The 23,889-nt window shown below is 54.8% G+C and overlaps 1 protein-coding gene across 3 annotated transcripts in view; it reads right to left on the bottom strand.

Moving 5' to 3' along the window:
- Positions 1-540: 540 nt before the first annotated feature.
- The window catches only part of SLC27A1 (solute carrier family 27 member 1), a 28,017-nt gene continuing 4,668 nt past the window's right edge, over positions 541-23,889 (bottom strand). For 2 of the 3 annotated variants that reach the window (XM_010330136.3, XM_074384419.1), the window contains exons 3-13: positions 11,331-11,725; positions 10,954-11,115; positions 10,733-10,802; positions 9,322-9,413; positions 9,139-9,248; positions 4,498-4,707; positions 2,431-2,557; positions 2,203-2,340; positions 1,959-2,123; positions 1,431-1,577; positions 541-789 (exon numbers count right to left, since the gene is read on the bottom strand). In XM_010330136.3, the coding sequence (XP_010328438.1) occupies positions 632-789; positions 1,431-1,577; positions 1,959-2,123; positions 2,203-2,340; positions 2,431-2,557; positions 4,498-4,707; positions 9,139-9,248; positions 9,322-9,413; positions 10,733-10,802; positions 10,954-11,115; positions 11,331-11,725 (1,774 nt within the window). In that variant the 3' untranslated portion in view covers positions 541-631. The remainder of the gene's footprint in view (positions 790-1,430; positions 1,578-1,958; positions 2,124-2,202; positions 2,341-2,430; positions 2,558-4,497; positions 4,708-9,138; positions 9,249-9,321; positions 9,414-10,732; positions 10,803-10,953; positions 11,116-11,330; positions 11,726-23,889) is intronic. The other variant, XM_074384420.1, reaches the window with a different exon arrangement.

Here is a 23,889-nt window from a genome sequence, read left to right on the forward strand (position 1 = left end):
TGGAAGCCAGCCGCTGCGGGAGGCCTGGGCGGGGCTCCGTAAGGCACAGCCGGGAGGGAGGTGGGAGGCCCCAGTCCGAGTCCAGGGCCCCGCGGTTCGAGCCCCGAGAGCAGATGGGCCCTGCGCGAGACGCAGCTCCCCGCACACACGTTCCACTCAGCAGGAGAGAAGAGGAGGGAGAGAGGAGAGGAAAAAGAGGAAAGCCGGGCGCGGCGGCGCACTACAAAAATTAGCTGGTCGTGGTGGCGGGTGTCATCCCAGCTACTCTGGAGGCTGCGGCGGAGGTCGCAGTGAGCCAAGATCCCACCATTGCACTTCAGCCAGGCGACAGAGCGAGACTGTCTCAAAAAAAAAAAGAAAAAGAGGGAAGAGTTAAGGCCAGACAGGGACAGGGATGGAAGGAGCCAGAGGCCGAAAGGCAGGAAGAGGGGACAGACGCAGGAGTGCCAATGCAGCGGAGAGGCATGGCTTCACCCCAGGTTCCAGTTTCTCAGTCCAGGACGGGCCCGCCGGGTACAGCTCAGCCAGGTGGCTGCGCAGGAGGCCGCCACCCCTGGGCTGGGCTGGGCTGTCTGGCTCAAGCCGGCCTCTCCCACCAGGCCTGGAGTTTCTGGCCAGCAGGGGAGGAGCTTCAGAGGGAGAAAGTGCCCGAGCAGATGCGAGTGTAGACCGCCTCGTTCAAGGGCAGGTAGTGGCCCTGCTTCAGGTCCAGGAAGAAGAGCCGGTCCGAGGTCTGGCGTGGGTCAAAGCCCTCTCGCTGCAGCCTCGTCTTCTGGATCTTGAAGGTGCCTGTAGTGGGGGTGGGGGCAGGTAAGGGCTGAGCAGGTAGTCTTGGGGAACGTCTCTCCTGCACCTCTGGGCCTCTACACAGGCTGTCCCTGGGCTGGAATATTCTCCATTTTGCCTGGTTGATTCCCCCTTCTCTGTCAGATCCTGGCGTCATGCCCCCTCCTCCAGGGAGGCCTCCCTGACCACTCCTCACCAGAGCAAGAAACAGTGTGCACCCTGCCTGGTCATGTGTGTATTCCCCACGTGACAGGCAGGGCTGTGTCTGTTACACAGTGGATCAGAGTTTAGCACCTTCCATCCTGTGGGCCAAATTTGGCCCTCCACCTGTTTTTATAAAGTTTTATGGGGGCCGGGCACGATAATTGCTCATGCCTATAATCTCAGCACTTTGGGAGGCCGAGGTACAAGGGCCCCTTGAGCCCAGGAGTTTAAGGGGATGCGATTTCACGATGTTGATCAGGCTGGTCTCGAACTCCTGACCTCAGGTGATCCACCCACCTCTGCCTCCCAAAGTGCTGGGATTATAGGCGTGAGCCACAGCGCCCAGCCAAGTATTCTTTTATAGCAAGAGGAAATGGACCAAGACACGAATCAGCAGACACGCTGATGAAGAGAGCGGTTGGGGGTGAGGGGACTTGCACCTGTGGTGTCCACCTGGGGCAGGAGGCGCAGGAACATGGGCCGGGCATAGGGCGCCAGCACCTTCTGCAGCTCCTGGTACATCGCATTGGGGTCCAGCAGGCTCTGGGGATCCGCGATGGCCGCCATCCCTGCCTTACCCTCCACTCCTGGAAGCAGAGGCTCAGTGAGGACGCCCCACCCCTCCGCCTCCCCACCAGCAGGACTCAATCCACTGTCAGGCAGTAGCCCTTGGTCTCTGATCTCCAGTCTCTCCCCGCCTGGGATGTCGTTTATGGAAGCAGCACACACTTTACGGAGCTCCTACTTGGCTCGTTGAAGCCCTTAGACGGGACGGCTTTCTTGATCCTATTTTCTGGATGACAAAACTGACGCTCAACATCACCCAGGTGAACTGACTCCAGATCCAGTGCTGCTTCCTGGGCTGCCATGAGCAGCTGTCTAGGTTGTGCACTGCCCAAGGGCACCTGTACCTCCAAGCCCCTTTTGGCTGAGCTCCCTCAGGACCACCCCCTGCAACCCCAGCTTGCCTGGAACAGCCACCCCATAGACGGCCACGTCTGTCTGGCCCAGCAGGCGGCTCAGGACACCCTCCACCTCGGTGGTGGAGACGTTCTCCCCTCGCCAGCGGAAGGTATCCCCGCTGCGGTCCCGGAAGTACATGTAGCCCAGCTCATCCATCACCAGCACGTCACCTGGCGGAGGGGAGAGGGGCAGATGGGTGGCGGATCCCCATCCTCACAGCCAGTCACCAGGGCCTAGCGGGCCGCACACCTGAGAGATAGACGCTGTCGCCCTTGCTGAAGACGCTGTGGGCGATCTTCTTGCTGGTCGCGCTCTCGCTGACATAGCCATCGAAGCGGCGCAGCGGGTCCTGCTGGTTGATCTGACCCACGAGGAGGCCGGGCTCCCCTGGGGAGGAGGCCACACTCAGGCTGCGCCAGGCAGGCAGAGCGTGGGGACCCCAGCTCCCGGAGGGGACCACATGGGGGCCGTGCTCACCGGCCTGGCAGGGGATGCAGAGGCCCCGGGTATCCCGCAACAGCTCCATCGTGTCCTCATTGACCTTCACCAACCGGATGGGGTACACGTGGGGCAGGATGCGGCTGTTGAAACCACAGGAGCCGACCTGGGGCCGGGCGAACTGAGTTGGAAGGAGCCGGGGTACGCCAGGTCCTTCGCACTAACACTTTGCCTGCCTTGCCCCGGGGCTTGCAGTAGCACCTCCAGTGTGGCGCTCAGCTCTGTGACCTTGGCTGACCTGCAGAAGCAGGGCCCTTCCTCTCACCTTCCCGGCCTGCATGCTGTCCAGGGAAGACCTGCAGCTGGCGACCACTTCCTGGCCCACAAAAGCCTCCATGCTGGCAGGAAGTGGACGCCATGGTGACCCTACACTACGTGAGACCCTGCAGATTCCCCTGCTGCCCGCTGCCCTGCTTGGCATGGTTCTATGAACAGACATGCACGGCCAACATGTTTGAGCCACCACACCCTGTCCAGTGTGTTTCTTTCTTTTTTCCTCTCTCTTTTTTTTTTTTTGTCGCCTAGGCTGGAGTGCAGTGGCGCAATCTCAGCTCACTGCAACCTCTGCCTCCCAGGTTTAAGTGGTTCTCATGCCTCAGCCTCCTGAGTCTGGGATTAAGGGCACATGCCACCAAGCCCAGCTAAATTTTTTGGTTTTTTAAATTATTACTATTTTTTTTTTTTTTTCTTGAGACGGAGTTTCGCTCTTGTTACCCAGGCTGGAGTGCAATGGCGCGATCTCGGCTCATCGCAACCTCTGCCTCCCGGGTTCAGGCAATTCTCCTGCCTCAGCCTCCGGAGTAGCTGGGATTACAGGCACGCGCCACCATGCCCAGCTAATTTTTTGTATTTTTAGTAGAGACGCGGTTTCACCACGTTGACCAGAATGGTCTCGATCTCTTGACCTCGTGATCCACCCGCCTCGGCCTCCCAAAGTGTTGGGATCACAGGCGTGAGCCACCGCGCCCGGCCTGGTGTGTTTCCTATGCAGCAATCTGAGCTACAGTGAGCAAAAGTGCCCGGGGTGGCGGGGGATGGCCATCCAACACCAAGCACAGTGAGGAAGGAGCGTTGTTCTTGGCACTGGGGACCCAGCTCCCATGGCACTTGCTGCTTTATTTCCTTTTTAGAGAGACAGAGTCTCACTCTGTTGCCCAGACTACAATCCAGTGGTATAATCATAACTCACTGCAGCCTCCATCTCGTAAGCTCAAGTGATCCTCCCGCCTCAGCCTCCTTAGTAGCAGTGACTACAGGCACCCACCACCATGCCTGGCTAATTTTCTATATTTTATAGAGAAGGGGGTCTCACTACATTGCCTACGCTGGTCCCCAACTCCTGGGCTCAGGTGATCCTCCTGCTTCCGCCTCCCCATTTGTTAGGATTACAGGTGTGAGCCACCAAGGCCAGTCGACACTTGCTTTATGCTCATTATTTTGATCTGTTCTTGGTCTTGGATGGAGGAGGCTTGGGAAAGGAGAGGGAGATTCATGCCAGCACAGGATGGCACTCATTAATACAGTAAGTAGTTGCCAACCACGAACGTCTCTGTGCTGCTACTTAGGAGGCTGAAGCAGGAGGATTGCTTGAGCTCAGGAGCTGAAGGCTACAGTGAGCTAGGATCACGCACACTCCAGCCTGGGCAACAGCAGGATTCTGTCTCAAACAACAACAACAACAAAAAAGAGTAACAGCACGGTACCCAGAGCCCTATTATCTTTGCTGATCGCCACACGCAGAAACTGCGGCTCAGAAAGGCTGAGGCTCCTGCCAGGGCACACAGCCGCACCTGGCCTGCAACTCTCCTGACTGAAAGACCGCAGTCACACTGTGCAGGCTGGAGGATTGTCCCTGCGTGCCCTGCACTGACTCTCTGCTGGTGCACCCGGGGTCCCAGGAATTCGCCTTAGGCCCCACCCTGTGCGCGCCCTTGGCGGAGCCTTCCACCAGTCGAGGCTGTTTTGTGGATCCCAGGGGCCCCGGGAAGAGGAGGCAGTGGTCTTCCCTGAACTCCGAGACCTCCCCGGGGCCCTCCAGGCGCGCACCTTGCCATCCATGTTGGCAATGCTGCAGTTGCACTCCGTGGCGCCGTAGAACTCCCCGATCTGGCGCACGCCGAAGCGCTGAGTGAACTCCTCCCAGATGGCGGGACGCAGACCGTTCCCCACCGCCAGGCGCACGCGGTGTCGCCTCTCCGCCTCGCGCACCGGCTGCTTCAGCAGGTAGCGGCAGATCTCCCCAATGTACTGAACCACCTGAGGGGGTTGGAGAAGTGGGCGATGGGCCCGGCAGGTGATGGGGGGTCCTAGCCAGAGGAGAGACCCCGAGATTGCCCCATCCAGGGAGCTAATCCTATGAGCGAAATAGCCTAAGGATGATGATAGCTGCAGAATCGTCCACACTCTATTAGGGTCCACATTGACTCCTAGGACTTGATCAGTCTCTTGCAAAGGTCTAGGATGCAGCTTTAATTATTATTTTTTTTTCAGCTGGAGTCCCCTGTGTCACCCAGGCTGGAGTGCAGTGGCCTGATCATGGCTCACTGCAGCCATGATCAAGTGATCTTCCAGACTCAGCCTCCCAAGTAGCAGAAACTACAGATTTGTTTATGGAGATGGGGGATCTCGCTCTGTTGCCCAGGCTGGTCTTGAACTCCTGGCCTCAAGCAATCCTCCTGCCTTAGCCTCCCAAAGTGTGAGATTTCAGGCGTGATCTACTTGTGCCTAGACGGATGCAACTTGTATCCAAGCAGATGCAGACAGTGTCTTCTACCCGCCCCCCGCGGCTCCCCCAGTGCCTCCCCACCCAGTCCGTTCATGGTCCTTCCTTTCCCCCAGGCAGCTTCCTGGAGATACCACATCCGAGGCTTTGCCTCAGCAGGCACACAGGGCAGGACTAGCAGGAGAGCTGACACCCCGCAGGGCAACCCTCGGCCTGGAGCCTGCTGTCCTGCAGAGCCCCCTGGCTGAGCCTGGGCTGGCCAGAGCCTCACCCCTGGGCCGACCACTCCCGGGTGCACAGGCTAGTCTGCGCTGCATCTACACTGAGCCCCAGGTGCCGACGGAGCCGCCTGCTCATTGGCTCCCCCTACAGGACATCCTCCCTCCCTGCCACACATTCTCCAGCCCCGCAAAGGGCTTCCTGGGGTCATCCGCCAGGTGCCCCACGGTGCCTTTGCGTTCTCATCTCCAGGCGGGCTTCACACCCAACTTTACAGATGGAGAAACCCTGAGTCACAGATAAGGAACTGGAAGGGGATCACAGAGCTGGGAAGCGGCAGAATGATTTGAACCCAGGCATCCTGGCCCCGGAGTGGGAATACAACAGTTGCATGCCAGGGATTACCCACCGGATGGATCCTAACAGCTGCAGATGTGCTGGGGCTTCCCAGTCGTGCACAGGATGAAGCCCACATTTCTGCCTGTGGCCAGCTGGCTCTGGCCCTGCCACCCTCGCGCCCGCCTCTCCCTCCATCTCCCCGGAAAACTCTTGCCCCTCAGGGTCTGCACATGCTACGCCTCTTGCCTGAAGCAGTTTTCCCCAGATGCGTCTGCTGGGACTCTTCAGTCTCAGCTCAGACTTCACTGAGAGGCATTCCCTGTGCCCCAGCTGAGCCCTGGAGAAGCAGGACATCCTCCCTCCCTGCCACACATTCTCCAGCCTGGCAAGGGCTTCCTGGGGTCACCTGCCAGGCGCCCCATGGTGCCTTTGTGTTCTCATCTCTGGGTGGGCTTCCTGAGAAGGCACTGACTAAATAGCTGATGATTAAACCAATGTGCTGAGCAGACACCACTGCCACACTCTGAGCTGAGTTTGGAATGAAGGCACTGAAGCCCAGCGAGGAAACACTCAAGCAGCCCTCCCACCTCAGCCTCCCAAGCAGCTGGGACTACAGGCAGAAACCACCACATCCAGGTAGTTTTTAAGTTTTTTTTAGAGATGAGGGTCTCACTATGCTACCCAGGCCAGTCTCCAATTCCTGGGCTCAAGTGATCCTCCTGCCTTGGCTTTCCAAAGTGCTGGGATTACAGGCATGAGCTATCGCGCTCAGCCAAGAATTCTTATAAGACACATCAACCAATCATAATGCTGGCTGTGTATTTTTTTTTAATTGTGGAAATAAAAAACACATTTTTGACATCGTGAGACAGGATTGAGCCACTGCCCAGATTGCTGACAACACTGAGAAATCACTGTCACTTAAAAACAATCCTTACTAGACACAAAAGGCTACAGTTTCTGACTCCATTGATCTGAAATGTTCAGAACAGGCAAATCATAGCGACAGGAAGCAGATAACTGGTTGCCAGGGGCTGCGGGTAGGGAAAGGGGGAGCACGTAGGGATGGGGTTTCCTCTGGGGAGCGGGAGAATGTTCTGGATCTAGATAGATCTGGTGATTGTACGTTGTGAATGCCACCAAATTATTCACTTTTTATTTTTTGAGATGGCATCTCACTCTGTCGCCCAGACTGGATTGCAGTGGCACCATCTCAGCTCACTGCAACCGCCGCCACCCGGGTTTAAGCGATTCTCCCACTTCAGCCTCCCGAGTAGCTGAGATTACAGGCGCCCGCCACCACGCCAGGCTAGTTTTTTGTATTTTTAGTAGAGACAGGGTTTCACCATGTTGGCCAGGCTGGTCTCAAACTCCTGACCTCAAGTGATCTGCCCGCCTCAGCCTCCCAAAGTGCTGGGATTATAGGCATGAGCCATCACGCCCAGCCCAATTATTCACTTTAATATGGCTAATTTATATGAATTTCATTAGAATTTGGAACAAGTCCTCATCCTTCAAAGGTTAGACTGAAACGGCTACACAGGAAACACGAAGCTATCTCAGGGATGCTCTATGCCACTGCCTAGTGAAGGCTGTGGAAAGGAGCTGAGGGAAGGGCAGGATATCTAATCGCCCCTGGTCCAGCTGAGGGATGCACCAGAACTCTCTATGCTTTTCTGTTCACATTTATGTGTATTTGCTACCCTCTATAATTTTTTTTTTTTTAAAGATACGTTTGGACTGGGTGCAGTGGCTCACTCCTGTAATCCCAGCACTTTTGGAGACCGAGGTGGGTGGATCGCTTGAACCCACGAGTTTGAGACCAGCCTGGGCAACATGGCGAAACCCCATCTCTACAAAAAAAAAAAAAAAAAAAAAAAAATGAGCTGGGCATGGTGGTGCACACCTGTAGTCCCAGACACTTGGGAGGCAGACGCTGGAGAATCGTTTGAGCCCAGGAGGCTGAAGCTGCAGTCAGTCGTAAGGCCACTGTACTACAGCCTGGGTGACCGAGTGAGATCCTGTCTCAAAAAATAATAATAATAAATAGGCTGGGGGTGGTGGCTCACACCTGTAATCCCAGCACTTTGGGAGGCTGAGGCGGATGGATCACCTGAGGTCAGGAGTTCGAAACCAGCCTGACCAACATGGAGAAACTCCATCTCTAGTAACGATATAAAACTAACCAGGCGTGGTGCCTGCCTGTGATCCCAGCTACTTGGGAGGCTGAGGCAGGAGAATAGCTTGAACCTGGGTGGCGAAGGTTGCAGTGAGCCAAGATCACACCACTGCACTCCAGCCTAAGCAACAACAGCAAAACTCTGTCTCAAAAATAATAATAAATAAAATTAAAAGATGCTTTTGTATTTCAACATGCAGATTAGTAACTTTCCCAAGACCTTCCAAGCAGAACCAAAACTCCTCAAAAGTGGAGCCAAGCACAGCTGTGGACCTTGTGGTGTACCCCAGGATGCTCAGCCCAGAGCCCCCCATCCCTGCTCAGCTGTGTGACCTGCCCAGGTAGGTGGCCGGACCTCTCTGGGCAGCATCTGTCCAATCTGCATCTGCCAACTTGCCACAGTCCCTTATTTTTGAGAGGGAGTCTTGCTGTGTCACCCAGGCTGGAGTGCAGTGGCGCGATCTCTCCCCCAATCCTTACTCAGCCAGCCTTGCTACTTCCTGCGGGCTCCACACCTGTTTCCTGTACCTCCCACCTGTATTTCCTGTATCCCCTCTTACAGCACGGAAACCCTCAGCCTGGTTTCCTCTCACCATGGAGGGGAAAGGAGAATCCCTGTTCTTAACCTCCACCTGCTCTCCTCTCCGAGACAGCAGATGCCTCCACCTCCGCCTCACGCATTCCTCACCTGGAAGCCCCAGCCTCGTGTAGCTCTTCCCACCCCAGGGTACCCACTGGTCTCAATTCCCTACAGTCAACAGCAGGGAAGACCCACGGGGCAGGAGGCAAAGGGAAGGCATTGCCTTAAGGAGCTCAGGCACCCTGGGCCCAATCATCGTCACATTATAAGCCTCAGTTTCCTCATCTGCAAAATGGGTGTGATACCCTTGTCCATCCACCAAGCAGTTATAAGGGTTGCATTGAGTTTACAGATGGAAGGTTAGACCCTCGTCTGGACACAGAGCAAGCACGAAGGAAACACTGCCATCTCTGTCCCCATCCTGGACAGCCATTCCTTCCCCCAACGCCCAGAGATGATCACGCCAGCAGGTGGACCGAGGGCGCACGTAAGGAAGTAGAGCCTGGTCGGGGGCGGGGCCAGGCTGGGAGAGGGCGGGGCCTGACCAGGAGGAGGTGGGGCCTTGCTGGAGGGGGCGGGGCCTCACCAGGAGGAGGTGGAGCCTGACTGGGAGGAGGTGGGGCCTGGCTGGGAGGGGCGGGGCCTGACCGTGCAGTTGTACTTGACGCAGTCGTCCCAGAAGCTGCTGGCCGAGAATTTCTTGCGGAGGACGACTGTCAGCCCATAGATGAGACACTGTCCCACACCTATGATGTTCCCTGCAGAGGGTGGCCTCGGTGAGGGGTCCCCCGCCCCCACCCACCATTCCCTACCCAGGCTGCCCCGTAGTACCTGCGGAGTGGTACAGGGGCAGGCAGTCATAGAGCACGTCAGCCGCCTGCATGCAGTAGGCGTGGTGGCCGAAGGCTGCGATGCGGTAGTACCTGCGGGGGGCGGGGAGGTGGAGCCGGGAGGGCAGGGGCTAGGACCAAAATCCCCCAGGGCATGGGCACGAAGAAGCATGCTGGGTGTGGACCCAGGCAGAGCCAGCACAACTGGGTTCACAAGCTGGCAGGAAGAAAACCCGCAACGAACAATTGGTGGTGGTGTTAGGTGTTACGAGGGATATAGTCGGGTCAAGGGGCAGAGGCGCTGATGGTGACGCAGCCCCGGGGCGTTGGGGGATCCTGTCTGGGAGGGTGAAGCCTGATCTGAGACCTAGCAAGAAAGAGCTGTAGGGCGAGCTACGGGAGAATGCCCAGGCACAGAGCATGGAAGGGCCCTGAGGCTAGAAGGAATGTATGGGTTTGAGGAAGTTTGAGGAGCTGAGGAGGAGTGAGCGAGGGGTGAAGGGGAGGAAAATGACATCAGTAGTAGTAGAGGCCACGCCAACTAAGAGAGGGGTTTTTTTTGTTTTGTTTTTTGTTTTGAGAAGGAGTCTTACTGTGTCACCCAAACTGGAGTGCAGTGGCGCGATCTCAGCTCACTACAACCTCCGCCTCTGGGTTCAAGTAATTCTCCTGCCTCATGAGTAACTGGAATTACAGGCATGCACCACCACATCCGGCTATTTTTTGTATTTTTAGTAGAGACGGGATTTCACCATAATGGCCAGGCTGGTCTCCAACTTCTGAAGTCAAGAGATCTGCCTGCCTCAGCCTCCCAAAGTGCTGGGATTACAGGCATGAGCCACCGCGCCTGGGCCGAAGGAGGGTTTTATTCCGAGGGTCAAGGTAAGTGCAGGGAGGTCTGGGGCAGGGCAGGTCTGATTTAGGATTTTCAGCCCTCCTGTGGCTGCTGGCAGGAGCTGGGCCATCTCGAGTGGCAGGAGAGTTGGGTGAGCAGGAGGAGCTTGAGGAGGGGGCTGGCACAGGTCCAGGTGGGGGGCATGGAAAACAGTAGACAGATGGAGAAGATGGGTTTTGCTGATGGGCTGGATGCGGTGAACAGGTGGGGTAATGAGAGGTGCCCCAGAGTACTGGGCACAGGGCAACCAGGTCCCAAGATGGCTGTGGGTGTGAAAATGGGTGTGATGCCCTCATCCAGCCCCAAGCCCTTAGGGTTGCAATGAGTGTACACGTGGAGGGCTTAGCCCTGTTCTGGACACAGAGTAAGTGCTCAGGAAACATGGGCTGCCCTCTCTGTCCCCATGGCAAGGTGGAGATGCCCACTGACCCCACAGGAGCTGAGGGGCAGATTGGGCTGGCAAGACAGCCTGGGTCACTCTCAGCTGTTGAAAACGCTATGCCCGTGGGCCCCTCACCTGCTGTGCACGACGATGGCAGCCTTGGGCAGCCCCGTGGTCCCCGACGTGTAGATGTAGAAAAGACGATCTGCAAGAGATACAGGTGTTGGGGGTGGGGCCTGGGATTTGGGGCGTGGCCTAGTAGCTGGGGTGGGCTCGGCCTGGGAGTTGGGGGCGGGGCCTTGCGGGTAGGGAACGGGGAATAGGGCAGGCATGGAAGGGTCCCACCCTTGACTCACCGTCCATGCCCTTGCTGGGGATCTGTGCCAAAGGGGCAGTGGAGGCCTCCTTCAGCATCAGGTCCAGGAGGTGGGTGTCCGGCAAGACGCCCTCAGGCCCCACGTTTCCGGAGCAGAACTTGATCAAACTTTTCCCCAGATGCCCGCTCACTTCGGCCACCGCTGTGGTCCCCAACACATGGGTTATAGTCACCGCCAGACAGACCCCCTCCCAAACCCTGGGATGCACCAACTCCCTGCTCGGGGCATACCCAGACCGTGCACCTCATGGCCACGTCCAGGGCGGCCGCCTTCCGAGGCCTGGGGCGCAGCATCTCTCTGCCCGCCCGGGGGATGCCCCAGGTCCCCGCCCACCTGATGCCCGCGCCTGGCCTCACCCGCTGCCATTTCTCCACCAAAGATGAGGGCCTTGGCGCCCGAGGTGCCCAGACAGAAGGCCAGGGGTTCGCGCCGCAGGTTCACGTTGAGCAGTGCGGCCTCCACGCCCGCCTTGGCCAGGCCCAGCCACAGCCCCACGAACTCGGGCCGGCCCTCCAGGAAAACGGCCACCACGTCACCCGGCACAAAGCCCAGCTGGAGGAAGAGGTTGGCCACCGCATTGGAGTAGGCGTCCAGCTGCGCGAAAGTCCAGCACTCGCCGGTCCCGGCGTCCACCAGTGCCAGGCGCTCGGGCTGCCGCTGCACCACCGCCTGAAAGATGCGCGGGACCGTGTGGCCGGCGCGCTGGTGCCGCCGCAGCTCCAGGCGCACGCGGATCAGCACAGAGAGACCGCTGGGAGGGGGGATGGAGGGGACAGCGTCACTGGAGCCCTGCCCGGCCTGGCTTTCGGAAGCCTCAGCCTCCCCCCTGGAGGATCCCAGGGCAGCCCGGGCTTTGATGAGGTGTAGGGTGAACCTTTCGGTAGCTGGATCTCTCAGAGGACCAAGGGCAAGGGCCAGTTACCAGCCAGCCAGGAAGTAGGTAGATTTTCAAAGCATAACAAATAAATCAGTCACCCTGTCCTCCCCCCGACACCCCAGCTGGCTTGGTGGCCCTGGTGGAGCTGGGATCTGATCCCATCCTCCCTTCCGTCCCCCTGAGACGTCCGGAGCACTTGACACCATCCCCCACTTGCCTTCAGCCTGGATTCTTCATGTTCAGACCACCCCAACCAGGACCCCCAGGGTCCAGCCCCGAGCTAGGCAGCTGCTCCGCCCCCAGGTCACTCGGTGGCACCAGGGACAGATGACTGAAGCATTCAGCATGTGTGCCCCCAATTGGGCAGGGGGTGCCCCTGCCCCAAATAGGGCCAGGAGTTGCGCGAGTAGATTGGGGGTGTAGGAACAAATGCTAAGCCCTGCTAGAGGGTTCGATGTTCCGCTTCCCCACTCGCTAGTGGATATGAAGGGCAGAGGCCCCAGAGCCCCCAGTGAAAGGAGATGGGCTCCTGAATGACTATATGGAGGTGAGCCGGCACCACTTGGCTATTAGATGAATGATAATAAAACTTTTTTTTTTTTTTTTTTTTTTTTTTTTGAGAGGGAGTCTCACTCTGTGGCCCAGGCAGCCGTGCAGTGGCCTGATCTCAGCTCATTGCAACCTCCATCTTCTAGGTTCAAGCAATTCTCTTGTCTCATCTTCCAAGTAGCTGGAACTACAGATGCATGCCACCGTGCCCGGGTAATTTTTGTATTTTTGGTAGAGATGGGGTTTCATCATATTGGTCAGGCTGGTCTCGAACTCCCACCCTCAGGTGATCCACCAGTCCCCACTTCCCAAAGTGCTGGGATTACAGGCACGAGCCATGACGTCCAGCCGAGAATGAACTTTAAAAGCAAACAAACAAACAAGAAATGCTTTAGGCCAGGCGCGGTGGCTCACACCTGTAATCCTAGCACTTTGGGAGGCCAGGCTGGTGAATCACCTGAGTCAGGAGTTTGAGACCAGCCTGGCCAACATGGCGAACCCTCGTCTCTACTAAAAATACAAAAAGTAGTCAGGCGTCGTGGTGGGTGCCTATAATTCCAGCTACTTTGGAGGCTGAGGCAGGAGAATTGCTTAAACCTAGGAGGCGGAGGCTGCAGTGAGTCAAGATCCTGCCACTTCACTCCAGTCTGGGCAAAAGAGCAAGACTCCGTCTCAAAAAAAAAAAAAGAAAAAAGGAAAAAACTGCTTCAGATCACAGAATCTGGAAATTCAGAATTTATTTATTTAGAAGTTGGGAAAATAAGTGGTCCTCACCCCTTCCTGGCTCACTGCCTCCGCCCTGCACCCCAGCTCTGGGAACCAGTTACCTTGTGTTGGGCTAAGCCACTGGCATGTGTGGTGTGTTTGTTACAGTACCCGCCCCTGCCCAGCCCTGACCAGCACAGGGCAGGGGCTCGACCCCACCTGCCCCTGATTCAGCCTGGCCCAGTCACCACCTCCCTCGAGCTTCCACATCAAAACTATCATCATCGAATCCATCCTTCGGATCTCCCCTGCCTCTCCCAAGGCTCCCCAAATCCCTGCAATGGTTCCTCACACCCCTAAACATGTTCACAGTGGACCTCAGCACCAGCGTTCACTCATCCTCTCTGTCGTTCATTCATCCGCTCCTTCATTCTTTCCCTCTTTCATTCCCTCCCTCATTCTTTCTCTCCTTCATTCATTCCCTCCTTCATTCAATCCATAATTCATTCCATCTTCACTCACTCATTCCCTACTTCACTCACTCTTTCCCTCCCTCATTCATTCCTTCCCTCCTTCACTCATTCAGTTTCTGTTTTTTTGAGACACGATCTCACTCTGTCACCCAGACTGGGGTACATGATCGTGGCTCACTGCAGACCTCCCAGGCTCAAGGGATCCTCTCACCTCAGCCTCCCTAGTCACTGAGACTACAGGAGTACACCGCACACCCAGCAACATTTCTGTATTTTTTGTAGAGATGGGGTTTCACCATGTTGGCCAAGCTAGTCTCGATCTCCCGGGCTCAGGTCGTCCTCCCGCCTTGGCCTCAAAGTGCCGGGATTACAGGCATGAGCCACCACGTCCGGCCTCATTCCATCCTTATTCATTGTCTCCTTCACTCATTCATTCCCTCCTTTGTTCATTTATTCCCTTCCGCATACATTTATTCCCTCTATCATTCACTCCCTCCTTTTTTCTTTCCCTCCATTTATCAGTTACTCCCTCTTTCATTCATTGATTCCCTCCTTCATTCATTCAGGCAGCCGGTGCATACCAGTGCCTGTTGTGTTTTAGGCACTGTTTCTGGCTCTGGGGACAGACACTCAGACCACCAGGCCCCACCCTCTGGGGTTCACAGTCCTCTGGGGAGAGAGACCCCTTATGTGTACATGACTGAATACCAGACAGTGCTGGATAGTGACAAGACTGCAAGGGGTGATGTGGTCAGTCACGTGGACCAAGGGCAGAGGCAGGGGAGGCCCTTGAGAGAGGCAGGTGGTATCTGAGCAGGGCCTGGTGAGGCAAAAGGGAGCAGCTGTGGGTACCTCCAGAAGGCGGCCAGTGCAAAGGCCCTGGGGTGGGAACAGGCTTGGGAATGGGACCAGAGTGGAGGTCAGTGCTGGGGGAATGGGGAAGGCGAGATGAAAGGGGGATGAGGTCTGAGGTGGGCTCACAGGCCCCAGGAGGGGTTCACAATGAAAACTGTGGAGATGTGAGGGTGGTGGGGTCTGCTGGGGGAGAGCATCTGGGGGAGAGGGCCAGGGTTTTCATGAAACGTCCTGCATGGGTCAAACCATTTATCCTGGAAGCTCCTAGAAGGCACCTCTAGATGCTTTGGGGATATGATCAGGCTGCTGAGCTCCTAGTGACAATGCCTCCCTACCCCCAGTGGCCACGAGCTAACTGAGCTGAGCAAAGCCCCCCCACACCCACCCCCTCACTGAGCACCCCCAGCATCCTCATCGCCTCCCTCAGGAAGCCTTCCAGGCACCACATGGCCCATGCATGCTTACTGTTCCCCCATCCCAGCTCTCCCTAAATGGGGCCAGGCATGGTCAGTGGGGCACGCTGGTCTCAGGGAGTTCTCTTGTCCATCCTGGGAGCCCTCCCTGTCCCCCTTCACTCTTCCCCTCAAAGCCTTGCACAGAGCCCCCAGATCATGGGTCTATTTCCCCCTCATTCATTCACTCACTTCACTCATTCATTCCCTCACTCATTCATTCCCTCCTTCACTCATTCCCTCATTCATTCATTCCCTCCATCACTCACTTATTCACTCATTCATTCATTCCCTCCATCATTCAATGGCACCCAGGAGATCTATGCATCTGTGTGTCTCTAGCATCTGTGCACCTGCTGGAACATGTGCTCAGTCAACAGAGGCTGGACCAATGTTCATTTCATGTGCCTGAGTCCAGCACCCAGCCAGCTGCAGATATATGAACTCCGATTCCTGAAATGGTGAGCACCTACTGAGAGCCAGGCCCACACCAGCTGAGACCCTGTGGTGACAGAGACAGACCCTCCTCCCACTCCATTCTCTCCCCCACTTTTTTTTTTTTTTTGAGACAGAGTCTTGCTCCGTCGCCCAGGTTGGAGTACAGTGGCGCGATGTCATCTCACTGCAACCTCCGCTTCCCAAACACGAGTGATTCTCCTGCCTCAGCCTCCCAAGTACCTGAGACTCCAGGTGTATGCCGCCACATCTGGCTAATTTTTGTATTTTTAGTAGAAATGAGGTCTCATTATGTTGCCCAGGCTAGTGTCAAACTCCCGAGCTCAGGTGATCCACCTGCCTCATCTTCCTAACGTGCTGGGACTACAGGAATGAGCCACCACGCCCAGCCATCTCTCCCCTCTTCATCTCCCCCCATCTCCGCTCCATCTTCCTTTTCCTCCAGCTTCATCTTCCTCTCCATCCTCCCCTCTCTCCATCTCCCTCTCCCTGGCTCGCTCCAGCCACATCCAACGTTTCGCTGTTCCTTGAACACACCCGGCATGTTCTGCTCCTGCCTCGGGGCCTTTGCACAGTCTGTGCACTCGGCCGGGAACACTCTTCCCCAACATCCGCATGACTCCTCCCCTAGGGGCTGGCTCAAGTGTCAGCTTCCCATGTGGCTGTTCTTTCTGTTTTTGAGATGGAGCCTCGCCCTGTTGCCCAGGCTGGAGTGCAGTGGCATGATCATGGCTCACTGCAGCCTCCACCTCCCAGGTTCGAGTGATTCTCCTGCCTCAGCCTCCCAAGTAGCTGGGATTACAAGCATGCGCCACCATGTCCGGCTAATTTTTGTAATTTTAGTAGAGACAGAGTTTTGTCCTGTTAGCCAGGCTGGACTCGAACTCTTGACCTCAGGTGATCCACCCACCTCGGCCTCCCAAAGTGCTGGGGTTACAGGTGTGAGGCACTGTGCCGGGCCTCAGTGGCCATTCTTGGACCCCCATCTGTTACTGATCCACTACCTACATTCCCTTTGCTTGTCCCTGTTAGATTGTTTTCTCCACGGCACCTCTAGTCTTCAAATGCCGTGTTCAATGTCCTCATTTACCACCTTGTCCTTGACCTGTCTCTCCCTGCTCTGGGCAGACAAGGGCTTGCATCTGCTACATTCTAGCCCCAGAGAGACAGCAGAGGAGGAGACAGCCCAAGACCCTGCCCTCCCGGAGCACGGAGAGCTTGCTACAAATAATCTCTAGGGAAGAGAGGTGTCTGGGGCTCTCAGATCAGGCTCAAATCCTGCGGACCTAGGAGACAGCAGCCACCACGGCCCCTGCCCCATCTCAGAAGCCTGGGCAGGTTCTGGCCCACCAGGTCTCCCTGTGGGGACCTGCCCTGCTGCTCTCTGGGTGGCTCACAGGCTGCTGATGAATTAACATTTCCAATTGGAGAGTTCTCTGCTGAAAAGGAGACCTTCAAAACATGTCAAACCGACTGGGCGTGGTGGCTCACACCTGTAATCCCAGCACTTTGGGAGGCCGAGGCAGGTGGATCATGAGGTCAAGAGATCGAGACCAGCCTGGCCAATATGGTGAAACCCCATCTCTACTAAAATACAAAAGTTAACCAGGCGTGGCGGCGCCTGTCTGTAGTCACAGCTACTGGGAAGGCGGAGGCATTAGAATCACTTGAACCCAGGAGGTGGAGGTTGCAGTGAGCCAAGATCTCACCACTGCACTCTAGCATGGTGACAAAGGGAGACTCTGTCTCAAAAAAAAATTAAAGAGTCAATCAGCCAGATAGATATGCTGGCTCACGCCTGTAATCCCAGCACTTTGGGAGGCCAAGGTGGGAGGATTGCTTGAGCCCAGCATCTCGAGACCAGCCTGGGCAACGTGGTGAAACCCTGTCTCTACTAGAAATACCATAACTAGCCAGCGTAGCGGCGTGTGCCTGTAGTCCCAACTACTCGGGAGGCTGAACAGGAGGATCGCTTGAGCCCAGGAAGTCAAGGCTGCAGTGACCCGAGATGGTGTCACTGCACTCCAACCTAGATTACGGGAGTGAGACCCTGTCTCAAAAATTTGTTTAAATCATTTTTAAAAATGTAAATGGAGGCCAGGCATGGTGGCGGGTGCCTGTAATCCCAGCTACTCGGGAGGCTGGGGCAGAAGAACCCCTTGAACTCGGGAGGCAGAGGTTGCAGTGAGCTGAGATTGCGCCACTGTACTCCAGCCTGGGTGACAGAGCGAGATTGTCTCAAACCAACCAACCAACCAAAACTAAATCCTGTGCTTCAGAGCAACATGGATGCAGCTGGAGGCCATGAGCCGAAGCCAATTAAGGCAGGAACAGAAATCCAAATACCACATTTTCAATTATAACTGGGACCTAAACACAGAACACACGGACACAAAGATGAGAACAGACACTGGGACCCTCCATAAGGGGCAGCTGAAAACGACCTATTGGATGTTCTGTAAACGACCTGGATGATACGATGATTCCAAGCGCAAACCTCAGCATCATGCAATATACCCACGCAACAAACCAGCACATGCACCCTGGAGCCTAAAATTAAAATTTTTACAAAATTGAGTGGACAGTGGCCCACACCTGTAATCCCAGGACTTTGAGAGGTCAAGGTGGGAGGATCCCTTGAGCTCAGGAGTTCGAGACCAGCCTGGGCAACAAACTGAGACCCTATATCTGCAAAAACAAAACAAAAAATTAGCTGGCCATGGCATGGCGGCATGTGTAGTCCCAGCTACTCGGGAGGCTGAGGCAGGAGGATTGCTTGGGCCCGGGCAATGGAGGTTGCCATTAGCCATGGTAGCGTCCCTGCAATTGAGCCTCAGTGACAGAGTAAAACTTCAAGAAAAAAATGACAATAGAAATATATGTCTCAAAAATTTTTTTAAAAATAGGCCAGGCTCATATCTGTAATCTGAGCACTTTGGAAGTCAGAGGTGGGCGGATCACCTGAGGTCAGGAGTTAGAGACCAGCCTGGCCAACGTGGTGAAACCCTATCTCTACTAAACATGTGATAATTAACCAGACGTGGTGGTGTGTGCCTGTAAGCCCGGCTACTTGGGAGGCTGAGGTAGGAGAATCACTGGAGTCTGGGAAGTGGAGGCTGCAGTGAGACGAGATCGTGCCAACTGCACTCCAGCCTGGGCAACAGAGTGAGACTCTCTCTCAAAAAAAAATTTTTTTTAATTTGGCATCTTAAAGTCACGTGGGGTGCTGTTCATTGTAGCTCCCCAAGAGCAGATCAGGCCAGGCACGGAGGCTTATCCCTATAATCCCAGCACTTTTGGAGGCCAAGGTAGGCGGATCATTTGAAGACGGGAGATCAAGACCAGCCTGGCCAACATGGCAAAACCCTGTCTCTACCAAAAATACAAAAATTAGCTGTGCATGGGTGGGTGCCTGTAATCCCAGCTATTCAGAAGGGTGAGGCACAAGAATCGCTTGAATCTGAGAATCTGAGGCAGAGGTTACAGTGAGCCAAGGCTGTGCCACTGCACTCCAGCTGAGCCACAGAGCAAGACTCCTTTTTTTTTTTTTTTTTTTTTTGGAGAATTGCTAAGTCTCACAAGACTCCGTTTTAAAAAAGAAAGAAAGAAGCCGGGTGCGGTGGCTCAAGCCTGTAATCCCAGCACTTTGGGAGGCTGAGGCGGGTGGATCACGAGGTCGAGAGATCGAGACCATCCTGGTCAACGTGGTGAAACCCCGTCTCTACTAAAGATACAAAAAATTAGCTGGGCATGGTGGCACGAGCCTGTAATCCCAGCTACTCAGGAGGCTGAGGCAGGAGAATTGCCTGAGCCCAGGAGGCGGAGGTTGCGGTGAGCCGAGATCGCGCCATTGCACTCCAGCCTGGGTAACAAGAGCGAAACTCCGTCTCAAAAAAAAAAAAAAAAAAAAGAAAGAAAGAAAGAAAGAAACAATATGAAATATGTCTCAAAAATTTTAAAAATAAAAAGGCCAGCATATGAAAGTCACATGTGGGAAATAACAGTACTATTCACCGTAGCTTCCAAAGTGCAGATCAGAAAAACACCAACCGCCCTACAGCAGGGAAGGGATGACCTATACACAATGGCTGGATTTTGCCACAGAAGACTGGGCAGCCCGCGCGAGAATCGGGCCCCCCACCGCAGGCTGATGACTAGCAGGGCTCAAAGCATGTGGGAAAATTCAGTGATTTCATGGCAAAGACAGCAAATCCAGTACAAAGACACTGACTGGCCTTTGTGCCTCCCTGGGTCTCCAAAACTGCCAGTAAAGGGATTTGTTTTGTTTTATTTTGTTTTTGTAGAGAAGATCGCATGTTGTTGGCCAGGCTGGTCTTGAACTTCTAGCCTCAGGTGATCCACCTGCCTCGGCCTCCCAAAGTGCTGGGATTACAGGTGTGAGTCACTGTGCCCACCTGAGAATCTTTTTATATTTTGCTTTTTAGAGACAGGGCCTCATTCTGTCACTCAGCCTGGAGTGCAGTGGCATGACCTCAGCTCACTGCGACCTCCTCCTCCCAGGTTCAGGCCATTTCTCCTGCCTTAGCCTCCAAGTAGCTGGAATTACAGGTGCCCGCCACCACAGCCACCTAATTTTTTTTTTTTTGTATTTTTAGTAGACATGGGGGTTTTACCATGTTGGCCAGGCTGGTCTCGAACTCCTGACCTCAGATGATCCACCCGCCTCAGCCTCCCAAATTGCTGGAATCACAGGCGTGAGCCACCGTGCCCAGCCCGGAGCACCTGTTATACACCCAGTTCCGCTCTGAGGGCTTCCTGTGAGTGAACTTGACAGAGCATCCTGAGAACCCCATGATGGGGTACAAATGTTCCAGCCCTGGGAGGAGGGCCGTTATTGGGGGAGTAACCACAGGAAGCAGCCCCAGGCAGCAGGCTCCCCGTCCAGAGGCAATAGAACAAGAAACAGGAACTGAGGCCACAGCTGGTCACTCTCGGGCAAACACCAGGGCTAGATGCAGGAACACGAGGATTCGTCCCCAGCCTCCCGCTCTCTTGGTCTCACTCGTTCTCTCTCAAGGACGCCCACACGGGCAGGCAGTGGATTCCGGTGCTTGGTTCCAGCCACATGCCTGGGCAGCCCTGCCTGGTGGCTGCTCAAGCCACCCCCACCCCAGGGACAATGAGCCCACTGTCCGGCTCTGGGCCCAGGACTCCGGGGGCGGAAGAAATCAACAAGGATGAATACGATCAGATTTCATGCAGGAAGTACAGGGCACGTTAGGAGAGCCAGGGCAGGGTGCTGAAATATTTTCTGAAGCCAGGGTCTAAATTTAGCACCCCCACCACACCAGTGTGGCACAGTGGCTAAGAGCACACACTCTGGAGGCCTATCCTTCCCCTGCTGTGTGTTCCTGGGCAAATGACCTCCCTTCTCTGTGCCTGGGTTCTCTCATATGTAAAATTGGATTTGTCAACATCCCTTCATTTCTTTTTTTTTTTTTTTTTTTTGAGACGGAGTTTCGCTCTCGTTACCCAGGCTGGAGTGCAATGGCGCGATCTCAGCTCACCGCAACCTCCGCCTCTTGGGTTCAGGCAATTCTCCTGCCTCAGCCTCCTGAGTAGCTGGGATTACAGGCACGCGCCACCATGCCCAGCTGATTTTTTGTATTTTTAGTAGAGATGGGGTTTCACCATGTTGACCAGGATGGTCTTGATCTCTTGACCTCGTGATCCACCCGTCTCGGCCTCCCAAAGTGCTGGGATTACAGGCTTGAGCCACCGCACCCGACAATATCCCTTCATTTCTTGAGACAGAGTGTTGCTCCCTCGCTCAGGCTGGAGTACACGGGGCAATCATAGCTCACTGAAGCCTTGACCTCCTGGACTCAAGCAATCCTCCCACCTCAGCCTCCTGAGTAGCTGGGACTTCAGGAGACCACTCCTCCAGCTAATTTTTTGTGTGTAGAGATGGAGTCTCACCATGGTGCCCACACTGGTCTTGAACTCCTGGCCTCAGGAATTCCTCCCACCTTGGGCTCCCAAAGTGCTGGAATTACATACATGAGCCTCCACACCCAGCCTCCATCACTTCTGATGTATTCTATTCAATAGAAGGGAGTCACTAGGGCATGGTGGTTCAGCCTGTAATCCCAGTACTTTGGGAGGCCAAGGCTGGCGGATCACCTGAGGTCAGGGGTTCAAGACCAGATTGGCCAACATGGCAAAAACTTGGCTCTACTAAAAATACAAAAAAATTAGCTAGGCATGGTGGCAGGCACCTGTAATCCCAACTACTTGGGAGGCAGAGGCAGGAGAATTGCTTGAACCCGGAAAGTGGATTTTGCAGTGAGCCAAGATTGTGCCACTGCACTCCAGTCTGGGTGGCAAAGAGAGACTCCATTTCAAAAAAAAAAAAAAAAAAAAAGTCAGGTGCGGTGACTCATGCCTGTAATCCCAGCACTTTGAGAGGCCAAGGCGGACGAAACACAAGATCTGGAGTTCAAGATCAGCTTGACCAACGTGGTGAAACCACTGTCTCTACTAAAAATACAAAAATTAGCCAGGCATGGTGGTGCACGCCTGTAATCCCAGCTACCTGGGAGGCTGAGGCAGGAGAATCGCTTGATCCTGGGAGGCGGAGGTTACAGTCAGCCTAGATTACACCACTGCACGCCAGCCTGGGCAACAGAGAGAAACTCTTTCTCAAAAAAAAAAAAAAAAAAAAAAAAAAAAAAAAAAGAGCCACTAGGTCCAGCCCACACTCAAAGGAAGGGGACCATGCAAGAGCAGGAAGAGCAGGAGACAGGGGTCCCTGGGGCCATCTGCAAGGCTGCCTCCCACAGGCAAGTATGTCCGGCCATGTCAGGGACTTGGAGTGGACCCATCTCCTGCCCTGTCCCCAGGGGAGACAGAACCAGGCATGGACACCCCAGGGGCTCCTGGGAGCAGAGCTGAAGAGGGAGGGATGGGCCCGGGTGAACCCAAGAAGGCAGGGACAGCCTTTCGCCTAACAAACATGTCCTGCGCTACTGCTATGTGCCAGTCCTGAGGGGCACAGGGCCACAGTGCCAAGACCTACACAGTCTCCTTCTGTGCCCCTACAGCGCCCACCACCTAGAAATAAGCCTAAGACTAAAAGGCAAGAAAACAGCCCAGATGTGGTAGTTCACACCTGTCATCCTAGCACTTTGGGAGGCTGAGGCAGGAGGATTCCTTGAACTGAGGGGTTCAAGACCAGCCTGGGCAACATAGCAAGACCTCTCCTCTACAAAAAATAAATAAAATCTGCCTGGTATGGTGGCGCGCACCTGCAGTCCCAGCTACTTGGGAGGCTGATGGAGGATCACTGGAGCCTGGGAAGTTGAGGCTGCAGTGAGCTATGATCATACCACTGCACTCCAGCCTGGGTGACAGAGTGAGACCTTATCAAAAACACAAGAAACTTCTAATCCCAAAGCAAGGAAAGAAAAGAATAAAACAACACTAAAAATTCAGGGTTAAAATGAGTTAACTATTTTTTTCTTGTTGTTTTGTTTTTTTGAAACAGGGTTTTGATCTTGTTGCCCAGGCTGGAGTGTAGTGGCCCAATCTTGGCTCACTGCAATCTCCGCCTCCCGGGTCCCAGAGATTCTCTTGCCTCAGCCTCCCAAGTAGCTAGGGTTACAGGCATGTGCCCCTACACCCAGCTAATTTTTGTATTTTTAATAGAGATGAGGTTTCGCCATGTTGGCCAGGATGGTCTCAAACCCCTGACCTCAGGTGATCGGCCCACCTCGGCTTCCCAAAGTACTGGGATTACACGTGTGAGCCACCGGGCCTCGACAAGTCAAATCTTCATTAAAGTAGAAACAAAATGATCAGAAAATAAGGACCAGTCAGAGGCCAAAATGTCATTGTGGTCCCAGGATGGGGACAGCTTAGGTGTCAGACGAGGCAGGTTTGAATCTGATAAAAACTCAAATGATGCCCATTCAACATAAAGGTGAACTGAAAATCAAAATAAGATCTTCCTTTTTTTTCTTTTTTTCCCTCCAAGACAGAGTCTCACTCCGTCGCCCAGGCTAGATAAAGTGCAATGGCGCAATCTCAGCTCACCGCAACCTCTGCCTCCCAGGTTCAAGCAATTCTTCTGCCTCAGCCTCCCGAGTAGCTGGGATTACAGGCACCCACCACTATGTCTGGCTAATTTTTGAAGTTTTAGTAGAGACGGGGTTTCACCGTGTTGGCCAAACTGGTCTCGAACTCCTGACCTCGTGATCTGCCTGCCTTGGCCTCCCAAAGTGCTGGAATTACAGGCATGAGCCACTGTTCCCAGCCAAGATCTTTCCTTAACATACACACCCCAGGAACTGAAAGGAAGGTTGGTATCTCAGAGCCTTTGCTGTTAGGAGGAAGGGGTGAAATCTCTGTGGTGACTCATAACCTCACATGAGTTGGCAACTCCAACCACCCCATCTGGGTGCCTGAAAGTCCTCAAGTAGACAACATGGATGAAAGCAGCTCAGGCTGGGTGCAGTAATCCCAGCACTTTAAGAGGCTGAAGCGGGAGGATTGCTGAGGCCAGAAGTTCGACACTAGCCTGGGCAAC

The sequence above is a fragment of the Saimiri boliviensis genome, chromosome 14 (assembly GCF_048565385.1).
Source record: "Saimiri boliviensis isolate mSaiBol1 chromosome 14, mSaiBol1.pri, whole genome shotgun sequence".
Classification (NCBI taxonomy): domain Eukaryota; kingdom Metazoa; phylum Chordata; class Mammalia; order Primates; family Cebidae; genus Saimiri; species Saimiri boliviensis.